Source organism: Calidris pugnax, unplaced genomic scaffold, assembly GCF_001431845.1.
Source record: "Calidris pugnax isolate Ruff unplaced genomic scaffold, ASM143184v1 scaffold18, whole genome shotgun sequence".
In the NCBI taxonomy this organism is placed as follows: domain Eukaryota; kingdom Metazoa; phylum Chordata; class Aves; order Charadriiformes; family Scolopacidae; genus Calidris; species Calidris pugnax.
In genome coordinates, this window is record NW_015090812.1 from 19,705,821 (window position 1) to 19,728,032 (window position 22,212).

At 35.8% G+C, this 22,212-nt stretch overlaps 1 protein-coding gene across 4 annotated transcripts in view; it reads left to right on the plus strand.

Annotated features, from left to right (window-relative positions):
* LOC106886325 (uncharacterized oxidoreductase ZK1290.5-like) overlaps nucleotides 1-22,212 on the plus strand; it is a 52,104-nt gene that overhangs the window by 801 nt on the left and 29,091 nt on the right. For all 4 annotated transcript variants that reach the window (XM_014939122.1, XM_014939124.1, XM_014939123.1 and 1 more), the window contains exon 2: nucleotides 15,215-15,463. In XM_014939122.1, the coding sequence (XP_014794608.1) occupies nucleotides 15,215-15,463 (249 nt within the window). The remainder of the gene's footprint in view (nucleotides 1-15,214; nucleotides 15,464-22,212) is intronic.

A 22,212-nucleotide genomic window follows, 5' to 3' on the forward strand; every position in this document is an offset into this window, starting at 1 on the left:
AAATTTTTTTTTTCCTTTTTGAAAGCTAAGGTTTAGCGGCACATTGAAGTTGAGCAAACATATGGTTTTGGCTGTTGGTCGCACAAGTGTGTATGACATTTTTAAGAGGTTTTTACGAGAAAAAAAATAATTTGCCTGAAAATATGAAAATGTAAAGGGAAACTAACTTCTGTAATTTACATCTACTTTTATTATCAATTATGCAGTGAGAAGTTCTGCAGTAGAATTGGTTGAACTCTAAAGAATTTGTTTTCTAAAATGTGAACATGAGGTAAAAAATTAGAAGTCATTTCAAGGCTGTGTTAGTATCTGAATTAATGCTAGTGATAGTTCAGGAAAGCTATTGCATTCAGGCAAAACAAGACTACTGGCCAATCAGAATACACTCCTGCAATGAAAACTTGGGCACGAAATTGTCCGTGAAATTTGAAGGAAGGATTTCTTTCTCCTTTTTATTTTTTTTACCCACAAGGCAAGCAAAGCATTTATTTTCCTTTCAGATGACAGAGAAAAAGGGAAAGGGATTTTCTTTTTTCCGAATTCTGAATCCATTTAATTGGTGGATTTGCTAGTGGTTCAAGAGAACCAAAGTATTAAATGGTTAAAGGCCGTTTTCAAAGTCAGCACAGGCCTGTATGAGCAGAGGACAGTTAATACCAATAATTCTGTGTTGTCAGAGCACTGTCTATGCTGTACGTGTAACAGAGAAGGAGACCATTGATTCTTCCAAAACAGGAGATGTAGCAAAGAATGCCTGGAAGGTGTGCCACAAGGAGGCAAACACATACCGTATACATACCTATGACCATTGCATACTTGACCAGATTTTCCTGTTGGGTTTTGGTTTGGTTTTTTTTAAATAGTTGTCTTTTTACATAGTTGATATTAATTAATTTTTATTTCTTGTAAAAGTAAGACATTAATTTCTCTCTTGATTGAAGCCTCAGATTCTTTTTGGCACAGTATCTGAGCTTCTCTTTCTGTCTCTTCTTAACAGTCTTCCAGAGCCTCTTTCATTCATAACATATTCTAAAACATGAATACCCTTCCCAATCAGTCTTTCATGATGTAATTTTACTGTGGGTCAGTTTGATATCCCAGATCTTCCATTATTTTACATAAACATACAAATCAAAGGCACTTAACGTTCTTTGTTTGTGACACCGGAGTTAATCAGTCACACAAGTATCAAGCTAAGCTATAAAATAAAATGACCCTCGTGGTCTTTTCATCTTTATCCTATGAATGTGTACTGACTTCAGAGCAATTACTTAGGATTTTCATTAGTATAAAGGAGGGTAAAATTTGAGCTGTGGATTTTGGAGTGTATTAAGCCACTTAAGTCAATAGGAATTGGCCTTTGGTTTTAATTGGGCTGTTTTTTCATCCAGAACCACTAAGTGAATAGATAGAGCTTGTAATGCTTGTTTCGGAGGACCCAAAGTCATTTAAGCTGCATGTATTAGTTGAAAAGTCTTAGCAATTTGTCATCATCAGCCAAAGATTAACAAAAAAAGAATTTATAAGTCCACAAAATGTTCATAACTTGTTTTACCACGTATTTATGTGCATGTACACGTTCATAAATATGTGGCATGTGTACGCCAAATGTATGAAGCTGTAATTTTAGTATCTGTTAACCTTAAGATTACTCGATGAAGCTATCCCTTACACAGTCCTTACATAATGAGCAAAAAGGCCTGTGTTGTTCAAAAATATTTTGGGGGAGTTGCAGGGGAGGTCTGGTTTAACTTGTAATACTTTTTGCCGATTTATTTTACTTGGAGATTTATAAAAATAAATGTAAAAAGACAACTGAGTCCATTCTCTAAAAAAGACTAATGTCCATTGTTTCAGTATATGCTGAACTGTATTTCGGGCTATCTGCAGAAATCCTTTTTTATTAGAGATTGCAATACATTTCTCAGGTGATTGAAAGAATAAGCTGACTAGAAAACACGCAGAAAGACTCCTTTGTGCTCTCTAGCAAATATAATGCTGCTTGCTGTACTTTCGTTATATAAGTAAGTACTGAGGAGTTGATTGTCAAGCGTGAAATCAAACCACAATAAATAGGTAGTAACATACGAGATTAAGAAAATTACGTTTGAATTTTTCTGGCCCAATAAATTCTGTCAGGTATGGCTTTCAAGGAGCTTATCTTGATTTACAATGGCATCATGAGTAGCAGGATTTTGTTTTTTGACTTCACTTACCTATTCTTGTCTTACTAGGGTAACACTTGACATATAGTTTATACATTCAGCTGCCTTTTGAGGATCTTGTAATAGATAAGAACCAGTCACATAATTTTAAGAAAGCCTTGATATATGCCACAAAACATTGCAGATTTTAGAAAAGGAGGGGAGAGAAGAAAAGCTTAAGACTCACTACACTTGCATTTGTGGTCAAGCTATAAATACCATGATATGCAGCCTAACACAATGGGATCTTTATCTATGGTAGGTGTTCCCACTCAACTACTCATTTATAAATTAATGGCTTATTTTTGCTACAGCCTTACTGCGTTAACTAATATTTGCAGTGCAAAAAATTTACACAGATATAAAGGTAGAGGAGAACTTTGCTCAGCTATAAAGTAGAGGAGAGCTTTCTTTAATGAGGATGCATTTTCTGCAGGGCCATTTTCTTCAGGATTTACGATTTGGTTGTTTCTTTGTCGTTTCTTATCCCTCTAAACATGCGGACATAATTGTTATCTATGAAAAGTCATCTTTGAGAGGACAGATATGTATATTGCCTCTGTTGCTAGATAATCTTTTTAAAAGCTTCAGGGAGAGATAAAAATACTGTGTCAACTGGAAGGCAGCTCAGATAGATATGCAAGGTATTTCCAAGTGATGAAACCCCTTTCGCAGCAGCTGAGAGCTGCAATAGGAGACATGTAACTTGTTTCTCAGCCAGAACATGTTACTGGAGAGCGAGTGCAACAGCAGCCTTGGATAGCATTCTACTAAAAATGCCTGCTTTTTCTGTCCAAGCTTCAGTTGTCAAAAGGTGTGGTGGTGGTGGTTTTTTAATTGAGTTTTCAATGAGTTTCCATGTCACAGCTGCTTTGGCTTCCAAAGTTGTATAGGAGAAGCTCAATAAGTTTGTTGCAGAATAGCAATAAGTTGTTCGATGCAGAAGGGAAGATGGGAAGGGAGGAGGTGAAGTGGTCTTTCATTAGGTTACCATTCTCTTTCTGATGCTCTGCGTGAGCGTATGTGAAGTGTTCTTGATGAGGAGGATCCATTTCCTTTAAAATATCTAGCGAGAAAGATGAATTTGTACACCAGAGAAGACTATGCAGTGTACAAAATTTGTGATCTGTCTGAAAGGTTGCTTGGAATAACATGCCAAATTCTGCATTTACTTACATGCATATTCATACTGTATTGTATCTGTCTTGTATCCAGCAGAAACACAAGTCTACTAGCAATAGTAAAACAAGCTGACTCTCCTGAAGATACATACTGATTATTATGGCAGCCCGCTTTTGTGTTAGAAATATGCTGTATAGCTAAAGTTTTAATTAACAAATAAAAATAATCTATCTCTTGTTTATTGTATGATTATAAAAACTGTTGATAACTTTGTCTTTCTTATGGTTCAATTCTAACAATTGTGTTAGCCAATACTATTCATATGCAGAGGGCCAGGCATGTTTACAGTCAACAATAATGTTCATCACAAAGGCTGCTTTCAGCTAGAGCAGGCTTAACTCTAAAATGAATTTGGCTCTAATACTTGATACAAGTCTAAAGATAAGCCCTAGAGAGTACATTACCTCAGGACAGCTTTAGTTTGCTTTAGAAAATGAATGCATTCACTATCTTGCCAGTAAGATAGCTATAATTTCTTTCCATATTTGCAAGACTTAATTTTATAATGTTTTAGAAATACAGGGTAAATAGCTGGTATAAAATGTCACCATTTTGAAGTTGGTGTAGTTACGCTTTTTCATAGGAGCTACATGTATCTGAGAGTTGCATACTTTGTGCATCTTTGTACTGTAGTAGAGAATTACATATTCTGGCGTTTTCTTAATTTGACTACAGGATACTTAGTGCTTATCTAAAGTAACATCCTCAAAAATAGATCACTGGTCAAAGTGGTACACACACACACACACACACACACTATCATCCTCTTCAGGCTTTGGACGAAAAATGCATACAGTTTGTGCTGTTCATGCTTACTTCTGTTAAGTAGGAAGCCCCCACTTACAAAGTTGTCACTTCCTTTTTTTTTTTTTTTGTTTTGGGTTTTTATGGGTTTTTGTTTATTTTTTTAAGTCTGAGGGGTAAAAATGCTACCTTCTAAAGCACTTGAATATAATTCAGTAGCACAAGGGCTTTTCTTCCTGTAACTGAAATATTAGGAAGCTTTTTCAAGGCCATATGCTGAATGGTTAAATTCAGCATGGCATCAGTCTTTGTTGGAAGGCTTTGTGATATGAGGGAAACTTGAGTGGTAAAAAGTACTTGATTTGGTCTTGAACTTTGTCAGTACGCTTCTCTGAATGCTTTATTCTACCAATAAATAAATAAATAAATAATCCCTTATTACAGAAGGTCCCCATAACACCAATTGTAGACATCTCTTAAGGCTTGTTCTGGCTCTCTTTAGTGAAACTATCTTCATCTGTTCATCTGTTTGATCTGACGGTTATATTGCCACTAGAAAAGGGAGGTTTGTGGTGGTGTTTTGGTTTTTTTGTTGTTTGGGCGGGGAGGGACAGTAATAATGAAATTCAGGGGGGTGGTCAAATAGCATGTGATTTCCTGACCAGGTGTGCTGATGATACCAAAAATTCATGGAATGATTTCTGTAAAATTGCTTTTTATGTAATCCTTACAGTAGCTAGAATTAATAACAACTTGGTGAATTAAAAAGTTCTCTAATGATCCCCTCCTATTAAAGTATAAAATTAATTGCATGCTTGTTTGGGAAGGGACTTCAGGACAGGCAATTACTAAACAAAATAATCAAGTCTTTATACTCATTGTGACTTACCCATGTCACACACAGTGAGTATTTTATTATTACTAATGATGTTCTTTATGGGAGATCATTCAAGAATGGGCAGTGCCATTAGTTTCACTGTAACTGGGAAAGAGACAGGTACAGCTCTGAGCAGCTTCTAGTCAAATAGCCAAAACAAATTCGTTAAATTGCTCTTTTTACTGCTTTTGTAAGTATGTTGCATTACTAACACGGTAAAAGAATACTCACAGACACATACATAAACTCCCTCAGTATTCAAGGGAAACCATTAAAATCTTGGTTGTCCTTATTTCAGGGTGTTCCATAGATAAGATTCCTGATATTCAGCTGTAGCTTTATCTAAGTAAATAAATTGTAAAAGTAAGTTTTTTATTGACTTCACTGATTGCATTAAGACATTGCATCATTTGCACTGCAGCCATGCAAGACTTCTTGTATTGTTCCCAGTTCTTTTCACAAGTAGGATTTTTCTGGAGAAAAGCATAGAATCAGATTACTTCACTTTCATTACATCAGGTTGTGTTAGGTGGTTGGGTTTTTTTGTCAAAATGCTACATGTAACTTGAATCTTAATGCTCAGTAGAAGTATTTTAACATTTCCCTCCAATATATACTACTAATTCTACTTTTAATTATTCATCCTGGAATTGCTTGTATTCATTCTTAAACTTAGCTGTGGTCAAAAAAGACCTGGTCCTGTTGGGACTGGAATCAAATGAGATTTTGCTTTTCAATTCAATGGCAGCAGAATCAAGCCTTCACTTTTTGTTATTCTCCACTGTTACTGCCTTTTTTTTTTTTTTTTTTTTTTTTTTTTTTTTTTTTGGCTTTTTTTTTTTTTGTTTTTTTTTTTTTTTTTCTAGTTCATATTTGTAGGAGCCGAGATGAAAAAAACATCAGCACTGTTCACAAGACTTCCAAAAATGCTAAAAAAAAAAGTATCACAAACCACAAGAGGACATTCAGCACACCCTTTGTGGCGTTATCTCTAGAACATCAATGCTCTCAGGAAGATGGAAAACAAACGGGACCATACAGATGCCCGAGCCCATCAGAAGCGAGCCATGAAACGCGGCTCTGTCCTGCTCATCGGAGCGGTTCTCCAACACACGTCAGCACTCTCCTTTTTTTTTTTTTTTTTTTTTTTCTTTTTAATTCATGGCTCTGTTTCTTCATGGCTTCAGTTCTTAAGGAAATTTATGGAACAGTGGTCCTGATACCAAGACCTATGGCACTCCCTGCTATTAATCTTATCCTGTAATAAGAATCGGCTGTTTATTTCTTCCCTTTGTTTTATGTCTCAACCATTTTTTTTTTATTCTGCCAGGACTTCACTTCTCACCCATGGTTACCAAGTTGCCATAATAGCCTCTTGTGATGAACAAAATGCCACATCTATAAATCTTTCTGTCTCAATTCGTCCACAGTTTCAGTAGGTCTGACCTTGAGAAGTTGTACTTGAGCTTTGAGGGCCTCCAGATATTTAACTTTTCTCCTGTACAAAATGTGTCCACGTCCCAGGCAGCTGTGTATTTGCAGACAGTGGAACAAAGCAGTATCCTCTCCTAACCTGGCTAAACCTGCTGAGCTCCTACCTCCCTTGCTTGCATCCAACTTTACCTACTTCCAGTTTGGCGGTGTTTTATTCTTGAGAAAAGACTGAATGCTGTACAAATGTTTTTTTAAAGGGTACTGGGGGAAGATGCTGGGCCAATTTTGCTTTTATCAGAGTGTACACAGTGCAGAATTTTATTTTTTTTTCTGGGGAAGTTGCTGCTTTGTTCTTTTTGTACACCTACAAATCTATGAGATCAGCTTTTTATATTTTTGCTGGGGATTTTACCTTATTTGTATTTTGACATATGAACTGTGATTTAATGGCAGAAAGATAGCTACCTTTCTCAAGCTGGATTCTTTTTGCTAACAGTGCTGTTGCTGATGTGATACAGATGAATTTTTAAATGGCCATTACTGAGTGAAAGTAATAATAAAAAAAAACCAGGTTTCTATCACTGTTTAATAAAGCCTTTATTCGTATAAACATAAGCATGTTGCGTGTATGCTTTTAAATTTGGTGTTGCCACTAATACTTTTATATGTTACAAGCTTAATTGCTCACTAGATGAACAAATTATCTGTAACCAGTTTGAAATGAACAGAGAAGCAAGTTCCAGTGTATTTACCTCTTGTCTTTCACCATGTTTCTGAATGTAGAAAAATGTTACAAAACTTTGTGGAGAAAAAAGGAAAGCTGACTTTTATCTTTCAATCTTCCTGTAGCAGATTTTAGTGGTTGTACCTTTTTTTGTTTGCCAGAGCTCCCTAGCATGGTTTTGGCAGCATTGAATGGTGATGTCACATGCTGCTGTAACCTGAATTGCAGTGGTTCCTCATGCCTCCAAATGGGGAGGTACTGATTCCTATGCTTTCTTCAGTTCTTCTAATGTTTATGCCAAGTACCTCCAACACAGAGTGTGATACAAAATCCTCGTTATGGGGGGAGAGAAAGAGGAAAAGACACCTTTGTGGGTTTACATCAGTTTCATAACCTTAAGCTCTGTTCCCCAGGCTTAATGCCTGAATGGAAGTGCTTTGCATTCTAATACATACTCTTCTAAGGCTGAATGTGTGATGTGAGAGGAGGGGCTACAAGAAATGTTGTTTGTCTCGGAAACTTTGAGAAAATACATTTTAAATTCTTAGATGATGTGTGGGGGAAAAGTGCATTTGATGTGAAGCATTCTTTATTGTCTAGTTTTAGTTTGCGCTGTAGATAGCTGGGTTGCTACTGTCCTTCCAACTCATGAACACAATTGGTTAGCAGCGGGACAGTGCCAGTCTCAGACCTTGCACTGTCACGTGGTATTGCAGGAGTAGGATCTTGTAATGATTCACAATTGCACTGATTCTGCGAGTAGTCTGTGGGTATAAAGGGCATTGTTACGATGTCAAAAATTAGCCATCAGCTTGAACATCGTCTTGAATTGGGATCCTACAAGGATGAGTTATTGTATATGCATTTTCATCTTGTAAGCTACAAGTCACTAGAAACTGCAGTTCTCTTTATAACTTTTCCCATAATATTACCTTTACAATATTCTAAGTGATTTTTAATTATTGGTCTCATGATCAACTACACTTTTAAAATTCCTGTCCCTCTATTTACTTGTATGTTGACTATGCTTAATCGTAAATTATTTGTGCAACTTATTTTTAATTCATATGTTCACAAAAGGAATGATTATGATAAGTACAGAGTATAGGCATAGTTGTTGGTTTGGGTTTTTTTTATGATTTTTTTTTTTTTGTGGCAGTTTCTTGGAGGACAGAAAAATTGTCATAGGTCTGTCTCATTTATTGTGAAATATTTCCAAATATCTAATGTCGTTAATTAATGTAATCTTTATCAGATAGTTTAAGGAAATGTATTAAAATGGAGGAAAATAACAATATTTTTATTCAGTCTATTTATTTGCTACATATTTTCATATGTAGCAAATATTTTAACTTCATAGTTATGAAGTTAAAAGTTCTATCAAGGTATGGTACGTACTGGAAGTAATTTCAATTGAGTTAACAAAGGGAATAGAATGAAAATCATTTACGACTGGTTCACACCAGCAATTCTTCGTGCACTATTAACTGCTAAGATCTAGTCACAAAACATTATTCTGAGGAGAAAAGGTTTAGTGAACCCTAGAAATTGGATTTGATTTATGCCAGAAAATCTGCCTTTTCACTGCTTGAGATTTCTATGGAAGGAAGCCACAGTCTTTTACCAAATGGTTTCTAAGGTAACATCTTATAGCAGAGCATCTGAAACCAATTTGGTTGTTAATGAGAAATAGTTCTCACGGTGGTGGGAAAGTGTAGAGTGAAAGAAAAGGCTTCAAGATTTGGCAGTCTGTCTGTAAAGGCATTTAAATAAATGTGCACTGCTGCTCTGCTTATGAAATTTCTACATGGATTACACAGTCATAATTGCCTTTCGAATGCATAGGTCACTTTCCAGAGTTGTCCTTCCCTATAAATTTAATTGAGAGGTTCTGCATGATAAAAATATTTGTAAACAACAGCTGAATAATTTCAATAGCTGGTGCTTTTGAGTGGAAAGCTCTTTACTCCTGCAGAAAAAATATTTGCATTTTTGGGTGATAGTGTATTTTTGCTGCCAGAAATACTTTAGTGAATTGGTGCCATATCAGAGCCATAGCATCCCACTGATGATAGATGCTGCTTGCAGATTTTCTGGTCTTGTTGTGAAACATGTTCTGAAAAGGTGCTTTGATACCTCCTTTTCTAGTGTTCTGACTAGATAAATGGTAGGTCAGTGATTAGAGATACACAGTCATTTTACAGTAGATGATCTGAATATCCTTTACAATCAGTCCCTCTTTGGGATGGAGGGAATAGAGTGCTTCTGTCAACAATGGCTCATTGCCATTTCTTCCTTCCTCTCAGGAAGAGAGAAAACGAGCAATTCTGGCTTCCCTTTCCCTGGATACATAATAAACATGTAATGGCTCTCTCCTATCCCTTTGCATTGCAGCAAAGCTGTATTTCTGCATTCCCTTCCTTGGTGCCTGTGTAGAGCTGCATGAGTAGAATTGCCAAGTTTAAAATCATGCTTGCCTACTTTTACTGTTTTTTATGAGCTTATACTGTCTGAGTCACATAGGAGAAAAAACAGTCCCAGAGTGACCCCTTTTGCACTAAGCAATGGATCATATGTAGCAAAAAAATAAGAAACATTACCAAAGTAAAACTTATATATTAAAAATAAAGTAATATCCATAATCCAGATAGCTTTTACAGAGGCAGGAGAAACTTACAGTGTAATCTCTGCACTTTACGTAGACCAGGTCTATTAACAATGTTTCATTAGCGTAGTGATATTATTTAGGAACATGAAAATGTCACATCCATACAGTACAGCTGTAGTGCTATAAAATGTGTGTAAGTGCAACAAAGCTTCCTATGAGGAGCTCTCTAGTGAATCTTCTTATATTGGTATGTTACAGTAAGGAACTACCTGCCTTCCTGGGATGCTGGCAGGGTGCTCCTTGCTGTCCTTTGATGTCCTTAAATGACTGAATTTTAGATAAACCCGTGTGCTGCTTTAGTTCTGATCAAAGCATTGGTTTTATAATATGTCTGCTCACTGCCTTTCACTTATTGTTGATGTTGTCCTACCAGTTCTTCCAGAAGCTCATCAACTGTATAGGTTCCATTCCTTCAAGGGCTGCTGCTCCATTATATATACATTAGATGCCACTCTTGGACTCTGAGCAAAATGTCCAAGTTGTTTTGTGAAAGTGTGATTAGATTTTGATTTTCATAACTGGAAATACTCTGTAGTCGCCTTATGAAGTATAATAGCTTCATAATGAGCTTGACTTTGATTTCACCTGCTGCAGAGGAAAGCCCTACATTCTACAAAAGAGGGGATGCTAGGAATACTTGTGATGCTAAGTATGATTTCCAGAGTAACTGACCCTGTTAAGTAAAAACTATGCCAAACTATAGCAGTACAAACACTTGGGTTCTGGTGCTGTGGTTATACAAAGTTAGCGTGACGTTATCTGGTTGTCTGAGAGCAGCTCTAGGGGTGGTGTTGGGGAACATAATGGAAAGAAAGACTCCAGGAGACAAGTTAATGTAGGTCTTTCTGATCATTTGGTGGTTCGCTTGAACAGCACGGAGATTTGTGTTTCTTCTTTCCATTTTAATTTAATAAAAACATGACTATATCAAATTAGTTAAATGCTGCTAAAGGGGGAACTTTTCTTGCCCTATCCCTTGACCAAAATTTAGAGTTTTAGTAATTCCTTCTGGGGAGTTACTCAGGTTTATGAATAATTCTAAAACTATACACTTTTTTGGCCATTTAACAAACTGAATCAGATTTTCAGAGGATCATATGAATGCAGAACTAGGTGAAGGAGGAGGTAAGACAGTAAGCAAGGACAACTAAGGATTGTCTATCCTTGAGCTGTTTCATAGAAGAGGCACGTAGTTTTGTGAATGGATTAGCAATAAATCTTGAATCTTGAAATGCGTTATATGTTCATTTGCTGTATGTGTAGGCAACAGATTATGGTTATGTTTTATCATCAAATTTGCTCATAAGGTAATGAGTGAAATCAAACTTGGCTTTGACACCAAGATTTTAATTTATTCATGAGATGCAGTATGTGGCACTTACGTTGATATAATGTTGAAATAATAGAAATACAATTAGTAGAACAAGGTATTTCAAGCTTGTTATGGTATACAATAAAATATATACACAATGATTATGTAAACACTTATAAAAGGATGTTTGAGCTTTTGCTTTTGAGAGTTTTCTCAAGTGGTTACTTGGAGATAAAAAATCAGCAAAGGAATGGGCATTTTTGTAGGAGTTTTGTTTGCCAACTGTTTTTAATTTAGTACCAAGTACTGATGTCAGAAGATCATTAATCTCTGATATGATTCCTGAATATCCTGGCTGCGGTTTCACTAACAGGAAATTTTATAATGTAGGTGATTTCATTGATTTCAAGTACTCAAAAGTTATACATATCACAGAACGTTTTTATATATTTATAATACTTTGATGTTGCACAAAGAACATGAAGACACGCTCCTCCACAAAGGGAGGGAGAAAGCAGGGAGAGAAAGTAGGTCCTGAGTCTCTTTTGAAAAGCTGTTGATGCTTTGGATCTCTCTCTGTAGTTCTACAGCTTCCGTGAAGGAGAACAGAAAGTTTAATGAGGCTGGGAGTCAGCTGAGATAGTGCATAAAACTGGGAGGGGGAGGGTAGGGTTTTGGTTTGTTAACTGTTTTATATTTGGGGAGAGAGGGGATGTTGTTGATTTTGCCTTCTGAGGGGGAGGGTTGCTGGTTGGGGTTTTTTTGTTGGGTTTTTTTTCTTGTTTGGTGTTTCCCCCCCACCTCCTGTAGCAACTACATTGTGAACAGGATTCTGCCTTCCTAACAACCTTTGGAACGTTTTGTGGATTGCCAGAGCATGTTTCTCATCCCAGTTTTGATAGCAGTGTTCTTCAGGATATCAAGGAACTGATGAGTAATCATGACAAAAAGAACAACGTAACTAATTAAGCCTAGTTTTCAATGTATTTGTGTCTTTGACCTATCTGTGTTGGCACTGCAACATCCTGGTGCCTCCCAACCTCCAATTTTCACAAAATCTGTAGGCATATAATTGTCTCAGATGTCTGTCAAATTTGGGTTAGTTCAGTAAGTGAGAGAACAGCGCTATTCCCCTAAGAAAACAAGTTAAAATACTAGCTAAAAAATTGGGTTTTTTTCTAGACTTATTTATATTTGACCTCATTTATTATAAGGAATTCCTATTTTTTGTCAGAGAATTCTAGAATAAAAATGTGTTAATGCAATGGACTCTAGTTCATATTAGTTTTAAATGTGAGATTGGATTTTTGTCTTTAAATGTACAGGTACAGTGTGATGTACATCTCTGAAGAAATGGTAATCTCAAACATGTAAGGATGTTAATGTGTTCAAATAAGGTTAAGCCTGGACTTAAAATGTAAAAAAATAGAAATTTATTTCACTCCACCTTCGTCACCCTTCTGCATTTATGAATTGTAACATATTTAATCACATGAGTAAACACAAGAAAACTCAGATTTCTAAAATCTAGAAGCTGTTATGTCAGTAGCATAATTAACTTAAAAACCTGTTGTTCGTGATTAAGTTGGCTTGCAAAGTGGTAATATTAAATAATTGTTAAGCTTTCTTATTAATTATTTTGTGTATCAAGGCTGTTGTAGTTCATTTTTAGGCTAGAAATTGAGATAATTCCCTCCAGACTGATCCTGTTCTGCTTATTTCCTGTGAAACAAGTGTGCATGCCATCACGGAATGGGGAACAACAAAATTATTCTGAATTTTCCTTTTTTCCCTCTCTCTCCCTTTAAGTTAAAAGGGTTAAATTAAAAAAAAAAAAAAGTTTTGTCCTAAATGTTCTTACTGAAACCCATTATGCATGAAAAGACTCTGAGTCCATTTGCAAGACCTCTAAATGAACTCCATTCATTCAGTGCTTAGAAATGTCCATTCAGCCAGAAACAGACACAATAGTTACAACCTCATTTATTTGGCACCAATACCAGCTTATTAAAAGTGAATGGATTGTTATGAAAAAGTATAGTAATTTTTCTATGCTAGTTATATAATTCTTTAATAAAATTCCCTTAGGATCTGAATAATATAATAATTGCATATATATTCTTTGCCTGTAGTTGCAATGTGGTAGCATTGCATTCATCTAAAGTACTTAAACATTCATGGAGATTTTGAAAGAGTGATTTTGAAAATATGAGTTGATCTAGCTTGACTTAAAAAGTTATAGGGTCATCTCTTTCTAGATGACTCAAAAAGTAAGCCAGTTATTAATCATAACTAATGATTATGAATATGGAGAAAACAAGTTTTAAAGTTTTGTCTTTTCACAGAATCATGGAATTGTCAGTGTTGGAAGGGACCTCTAGACATCATCTAGTCCAACTCCCCATTAAAACTTTGTTTACAATTGGAAAGTAAAGTACTTGTGATGTTCATTTCAACACTGTAGGAATTTAGTATTATAATTTAATCATTCTAAAATCCATGAAGATAAATCAAGAATTTAGTACTCCACGTTTTATAAACATAAAGTGGGTATTGTCCCATTGTGATTAGCAGAATGTCATGATCCTCGGGGGTACATGTGGGATACCAGACCATACTATTATCTTAAGTGATTTGAAGTGTTGAGCAAGATTACAGAGGTATCACTGGCTTTTCTTCTAAGATCAGGAATGAACAAAAATGATGAGCATTTAGAAGAACCTGGCTTGCCTTACATGCAAGTAGGACTTTCTTAAGTCCTTGTTCTTGCATACGTTGTAAGTTACAGCATGTGTGAGAGAGTCACGCAGGCTCCCACGGGCCTTCTCTCCAGTTCAGGTGTGGGAGGTTTGCAGTGTGAGTCTAAGGTAACTCCACGTGTTTTCATTTGTTCCCTATTTCTGACAGTCTGACTAGCCATATATGTTTGTTGATATCATAACATGCAGGTAGTGTTTGATGTAGAAATAAGTATTAGGTTTGAAGGGAAAGGGGAAGTTAACAATAGGTACAAATTATATTATTCTTCTTTGACCTGGAATTATTTATTTCTTTAGATTCAGTGGTGGCTGAAGACCCTGTTGCTGTTGCAACTGCACAGGGCCCTTCTGAAGTTAGTGGCCTAGCCATTTGCATGCCAACTATTGTTTATAGCCCTAGGGCCTTTCATCATCATCTTAGAAGGTGGCTTTGGTAGCTGGCTGGAACTGACTGAGCGTTTCCTCCAACAAACTGTAGAAAATACTGTTTGTGAGAAGTGTTTGAGTTGAGGGTGAATGGGTGAGGGGCTCACGGCAGGAAAAACAAGTAACAGGAAAGGGTAAGTGGAAACATCATCCTCCTTGCTCTCAACCAGTTCTTTATCTGACAGTCCTCCTGCTGGTTGCTTTTCCTGCCGAGTCTCCTCCTCCTTCCGTCCCCTTGACATGTAAAATACACATCCAGTGAATACCTACACAATAAGACTTACAGGACTTTGTTACTGAAACTCCCTGTATGCCCTTTCTGTAACTCTTGTGTAGGATTCCATTGTTTTGGTTACTGCTGAACTTGACATTATGTGAATTGCACCTGTGGTATGGCCCGGTCTGGGGTTGCACAATGTAATAATAACTTGAAGCTACCAGGAGTTCAACAGAGTAAAGGCTCCAGGATATGCTTTCTGCAAAGTAAATAGCTTTTTAAGTTATATTTTATTTCTTATTTTAATCTGTAAATGTTGTGCTTCTATATGAAAATTGAGTTCCATATACTAATTTTCCATAAAATATGTATTTTCTCTCTGATATTCTTCAGCCTGACTTCTGAAATCACTTCTCTACAGTTAGGTGCTGTTAATGCTTGATTTTGATGGAGTTATCTCTGATCAGTGTTAATATTCTAGCACTTGATGTATTTTCCCAACCTAGAGATCTGTTAGTTCCCATTTCTTTGTTATTAGGAAATGAAAATGGAATAAGAAAGGTCTGTGACAATATACAAAAAATGGAAAGCCAAAGTTAAAAAGAATGATAAAACATGTCCCTCATAATTCACCGCTGACAATTCACTTGTGATTTTATTTACTTAGGTACTTCCCACCAAGGTGGGTATTCCCATGATGCTGTGGTCCATGCATTGCAAAAATGTGGCATTCGTCATATTGACACAGCAAAGAGATATGGCTGTGAATCCCTCCTCCAAAAGGCCATCGAAGAGAGTGGTGTGAAGCGAGAGGAACTCTGGATAACTACCAAGCTGTGGCATAGTGATTATGGCTATGAAAACACAAAAAAAGCCTGCTTGGAGTCATGCGAAAGACTTGGTGTTGAATATCTTGGTATGTATCTTTACATATAGCTCATTTATTGTGCCTTCCATATGAGTATTTGCGAAGATGAATAAATGCCTGAAAAAAACAATGTAGTACAGATAGATCACAGAAACCAGTTTCTGCCTTTATGCATTTGCAGATTTCTTGTTCTGCTTGTTCTCTGGGAAGCTCACATGCATACAGTTGAGAGCAGAGACTTTGTTCTTGTTGCAAATGTTTTAAAACTGATGAAGGTATGTTTTGTAAAGGTACATTTAGTTTTTAAGTTGATTTGATGAAGCACTACACGAGTTCTATATATTTTTCTAAAAAACCCTGAAACGTATGAAAAAAGAATTCATAAACTTTGCAATAATGCATTGGTAACGGGATGACAAAACCACCTGATTTCTTCTTTGGTCTGTTAAATCTCAAATGGGAGTCTCTTCTAAAAGTTATTTTGTAGGTCTGTTAACTATTTAAAATTTTGAATAACTGCCATTGGTTTGGTCTGTTTGATGCAATATACTTTGGTGAAAATGTCAGAAGTATATACCAGACTTTAGAAGACTAAATCTAACTAACACTGAATTAGACTTTTGCACCTTTAAACTCATCCTGATCATAAACTTCTTGTAGTCAAAGATGTGATATTGTTTCTTCCTTATTGGACAGACAAAGAGCTGCAATAATGACACCAATTAATTCTTTGCAACAGATCATAGAGGAGGAGATAACTACTAAAAATAAATATGATATTTTAAAAAATGTTTTTGCTGCTTCTTTGCTAGGAGAAGTGATGTCTTTGCTTCTCCTAGCTGGAGCAATGAAAAGAAAGTGGAGGAAGATGAATTTAAAGTAATAATCTAAAATAATGATGCTGGTGGAGATAGTGTTTATGTTGATAATCAAGGAATAAATGACCAAACTATAAGACATTATCTATCAGCGTCCTGAAAACCCTCATTTTGCTTCTCTTTACTCACACTGTCCCCGTTAAAAACTTTAATAATGAAGTGAACGGCTTTTGTGAAGTACAGATTTTGCAGAATTAATGGCACATAATATAATGGCAGCTGTGTGCTGTATGTACTGGCTTTTTCACTTGGGTACTTTGCAGTGAAGGGGAAAAGAAACCTGTATCTGTTAAAGTTTGAGATATTTGTATGCACGTTTTTGGCTCCATTCTTTCTGGAAATGTATCTCTTAACTTCCTGCACAGGTACAGAATAATGCAAAAGAAATTAAAATCTCCTTTTGTCTGTCCCTGCAAATACAGGTCCCTGAGGAGACTTTCATAAACAATGTTTCAAGCCCTGACTTTCTCCTCTAAATTAAGAAATAACATGTTTCCTCCTCTCTGCTTTCTGCTTGTTATGTTTTGTGTTTGCTTTCTTTTTTCTTCTGCTTGCTGTGGCACTGGTGCTGAATGTCGATGAGAGGAAAACTTGACTCACTTCCAGGAAATCATTTTTAGTGATTCCTTTTAGTAGTGCAATTTGCTTTTCTTTTCTCAGTTAGCAGACTGATTAAAGTAGGTGCTCACACAAATACTCAGTTTACATATTGCTGCTAATCAGAAATATATGAAAAAAATGGAAGAAATATCTGAGGACAAGAAATACACAATACTGTCACCACGTGAGTGAATCCTTGGCCTGGCATAAACAAATTCAGTTCATCAGATATATTAAGCTCCGACACTTCTTTTGCTCATATTACTAAGAAAACTAAGGAGTATTACAACTGCCTGTACAACTGCCTGTGCAATTTCCTTCCATACCAGATTTGTTTTCCTTTTGTTTTGTTTTATACCCTCACCCGTCTTCCTTCCTTTCTCACTTTTCTTCCACTGATGTGGAGATGTCTGAAAAATTTATAAAGCTCTTCCTGAACCACCACTTAGTCTGACACAGTGACCTAAATCAATGCTGGCTTCAGCTTGCTTTAACTTAACAATTTGTAAACTCTAATGGCTTAGGAAATACATCACATGCAATTCACTGATCTGTCAATGAGGATGGGTGACCTCTGTGAGAAGGATGGGATGGCAAGTGGAGTAATGGCTTTGGCTTCTTGAGTTTAATCTCAACTGTTGGACCAACTCCACGGACCACCTTTGTTTAACACAGCGTGATCTGCACTCATGTCATAAGGCTGAGTTCTATCTTTAGTGCTATATACACTGGTGAAGTAGACCCTTGGAAGAGGTACAATATATGGTGTGTTTCATGGGGTTCATGGGGCTCCCTAAAGCACGATGCTTTCTATATCTCCTGTCTGAAAGCACCCAGCTGGAAGGTGCTATTGGAAGGATTTTTATGCAAAAAAAAAAAAAAAAGCCACAGTAGGTAACATTTTGTGTTCATGATGAAAGGACTGTGCAGGCACAAGGAGAGTCGGGCTGGATAAGCCTGAATCTTTAGGTCTAACTCACTTTTGAGTATGATCATGAAAGAGGTTCTCCTGAGCCACTTTGGGGAATTTGTTTTAGATTTGCAGGGCTGGACCAGTTGCAGTAGAGACTCTGCAGTGCTCCTTGGGATATAAATATTGCTGGGGAGTTGTATCATTGGGATATAAATATTGCTGGGGAGAAATGTACTTTTCAAGAATGGTTAGAGTAAGAGCTTTTGGTTGGAAGTTTTGAGGGTTATCGCAAGTCTAACAAAAGTAACTGGAATGCAGAAGATTAGTTTGAAAATATGCTTATAAGCTTGTAGAACTAAGTTTAGATATCCTAGCTCTGTTTACATTCATACCTGCATTTTATGTCCCTTTTCTGCTGGCCAGTGTATCCTATAGAGAGGACATGAAATCCATGACAGGAAAAGATCTGGTAATAACAGGGCAATTTTTGTCTAAACTTATTTAGGAAAGTAAATTCTTCAGTTACAAGCATGTGATAAAGCTGGCAGTTTTGTTGTGAAATAGGAAAGTGAAATAAAGGTATGTGAAATGTACCTAAATCAGAATTTCCTGATTTCATTTTATATTAACCAAATATGTGGTGGTTCACAATATTTCCATGAACAATACATGGTTCATATAGAAAATTGAAAGTTCCTAAATAATACATGTGTGAAGTTAGACCTTTATGTTAGAGGGAAAGTTGGTCATTCAGAGGACTGCAAAAAGAAAAAGCTGTAGGAGCCCTGGCAGCTAAATGTGCAGCTAAGCTCTTTGCTCAAAGGAGGGTCCTCTTAATTTTCTTGAGGATCTTTATGGGTTACCCAGTCCATCCACTCAGACTGAATTAGAGACTTGGGAAATAATCTAACGGGAATTGATAAATCTGTGCATTAGCAGTCTGTAGAATCCCAGCTGTTGAAATGGATGAACTGCTGAAAGCAGTCTTAGCTTTTTAAGAAAAAAAAGTGTTCTATGTAAAATACTGTTATGAAACCTTTTTGGTAAACACTATTTTCTGCAAATGATACTAGGAGAGCAATGTTCCATGATTTTTATTTGAATCAGTAGATTATATATCCATGAGAAGCTGGAAACATATATTATTTGTGGGAAGTGGTTGTAACAGATATTTTGCTCCTTGCATTTTCTAAATGTGGTCCTCAACTAGCAGTCACAGTAAACCAATATGAAATGGCAGCAAATCTTACAGGTTTGGCAGTAGCAGAATACGTTCCTTGGGATTTGGATCAAACCTCCAAAGTAACTGCTTCTTGAATGTGATTTGTGGGTTAGCGAATTCATAAACAATCTTATTTTCCTTCTGACTGTTCTGGCGTGTCACGTTCAGGCAAATATAACCTATTGCAAATTCCCAGCTTGAGTTGGACAAATGTTCAAGCAGCATATTCAGTATAAGATGGATCCCATGAATGATGATAATACACCCAGTTCAGATTGTGTATGAATTCAGAACACTTTGGAGATTACTTCACATTGATCCTTGTTCCAATAGAATAAAAAAAAGAAACAAAAACAAAAAAAGACTGTACAGGGGAGAAAAAGAAATAATGTTGATACTAAGTACAGTAACAATTCAGAAAAGCAGGGAAAATACAATCATTGAAAAAATATACTTTTCTTTTAGGTTTGTTATGAGCCAGGGCCTGCTCTTCAAAACTAGGTTTGTTATAGTGAGTTTTTACCTTTTCTTAATATTCTATTAGGAATTTGAATAGAACTGCAAACTTTTATTTCCATGACAACATGCTGTTGGCTTTTAAATGTGTAAAATGTCCCTACACTTTTGAGTTAAGAGGAACTGTGTTGATTGTAGGTGCTGCAACCATTAAGATGTAAGAAGCCACTCTATTTTAAGCGTTTGCATGAAAGCTGTTTACATGTTAATTTTAGTTTTCCTGCAGCACTGTGTTTTGAACATTAAAATGAACTTCAGGCCCTCACTTACTACTGCTACACTAGGATGCTATAAAAAACTGGTGAATATAAGATTTGATTGCAAATGTTTGGGATTTTTTTTTCTTCTTTTTCAAGTGCATACTGATACTGTGAATCACAGGTTGTTTTTTTATTTTGTTAAGAATCCATTAAAAAATACATGGTTGGAAGTAATCTCAAAGTATTTGTTAATCTATCCCACACTACAAGGCACAACCACGTCATTCTCAACAGGTGAAAACATAGTCTGTTCTTAAAAACCTTCAGTTAGTGACAAAGTGACACATTTCTTGATTAATGGAACCCTCAGCTATTTTGATAGATAACTTAAAACTATTTTCTTGCCTCCAAAATGAAAAGAAGGGTGTTTGTGTTCATGTAATTCCACAGGAGGGGAAGTATTTTAAGCAAAAGAAAGTGTGTAGGTGTGAATGTGTGTACGAATGAAAATGAAATCGTAGAAACTGGTTTATGAGGTGCTTACTGTTTTATTGACCCACAGGTATTATGGAAAATTTTTGAACAGATGCAGTAAAAGTAAGCAGATCCTCATTTTAAATGAACTATGCTTAGCTTATTTAAATAGAGTGGCAGTTGCATTGCTCATCGCAAGGTACACTGTATTCCTTCCACTTCGAGCTGTGCTGGGGTGGTTTGTGCATGACTGGCAGAAAGACCATTCTGCTCTTTATCTCTGAGATAAGGTACCTTTGCCCCACATCTTTCCTAAATGCTTCTTGCAATAAGAAGCACTGCACTTTGTGATCCAATAGATGTTTTCTAGCTTTAAATGTGTATATTTATAACTGTGAAGTAATTTTTATTTCAATAAAAAGCCTAAATTAAAATAAAGGTAGTAGGATAATATGGACATCGTGTACCCAATAACATCATCTTTCTAAAATAAAGAACCAACAGCTCAACATGTTTGCATTGAAGAGGTCTCAGACACTAATGCAGGGAAGGGTGATGTGCTTCATTTTTTTAAATATCCAAGGCCAGAGATCTTTCCGTTATCAAATCTGTTAACAGTAATTCTTCTGAGAGTGCTTCAATTTCTTGGCCTGAATACAAAGCATCTTTGTATGTGGAAATCCATGGTGTAGCTATTTCTGTGAACATTTGCAAACTGTGATGAATATTCAGGCTTTTGGTAAAGTCGCTTTTGGTGAAATCCTGCTGAAGTTAATGATTATATTTTGCTGGCACTATATGACATGTTTCTACATAGTTAAGCTGTTCTTATTAGTCTTATTTGGAGAACATAATAAGCAGCAATTAAAGATACTCGACTTTTTCCATTTTTGTGAGGTAAACTTACATGTACTTATATATGACATTTGCTTTATCCAAGCAAAAAAATTTAAATTAAAACATGTCAGTCTCTATGCAGTAAGTACTGCTAATAGCGTATATAATTTTGGATCAAAATGAGCACTTGATACTAGCAATTCCTCACGCTAATCCTTGGGATTGCAACTAATATAAGTCAGTGGCAATTTTAAAAGAGACTTTATTGGCAACAGAATTAGAATAGTATTGAGTTTTGAACATAACCTTACTAAATGCTTTAATCACTATCCCAATATTAGTTTTCACTTAAATGTCACAGAAATTGATATTTACTCCGGTGTCTTATCTTGGTATTTATTCTTAATAAATAATATAATTAATAAATATTCTTAATAAATACTTCCTTATTCAGAGCAACTAGAGAAGAAATAATTATTTACAGATCAGTGATGAACAAGACTGCATGTGTGGTTTTTTCTACATTGGGACTGGATTTTATATAAGGGCAAAGAATTGGCAACTTTCTCTTTAAATGTGATAAAAGATGCTGCAATTCATTATACATGTGACATTTTCTTGTCTAAGCAATTGTGTTTAAGTCTAGTGTGTTCTTGATAACAGAAAGTGCAAATTTAGCTCATGATTTTTGTGATACACTGAAAATTTTTTTTCTTTGATAAGTCTGTAATGTATCTTACTGTACAAAATTCTGTACTGTTGTAATTAAAGCAAAATACTCTCTTTAACAGTGTTGCAATGAGGTACCCAAATAGGAACTGGTGTATTATAGTGAATTTGATGTTGCCTTTTCCTCTTAGATTGAGGTTGCATTTGTATTTAAAGAGGGGGAAAGCTAATATACCAGCCCAGTGAAGTAATTGTTAGTTCTGTCTTTAAATGTGAATTAAAAAAAAAAAATCATGGTAGAGGGTCTATGTTTTCCAAAAGAGGTGCTATAAATGAATGGGGTGATGCATTCAAAGAACGAAAAACTCTGCTCATTGCAAACAAGCCTGTTTTTTCATTTCTTAACTCTATATTTGAACTACCAATAAAAGAATATTATAAAGCACAAAGACAATGATGCACATCTCATTCATGCATTTATTTCCTTT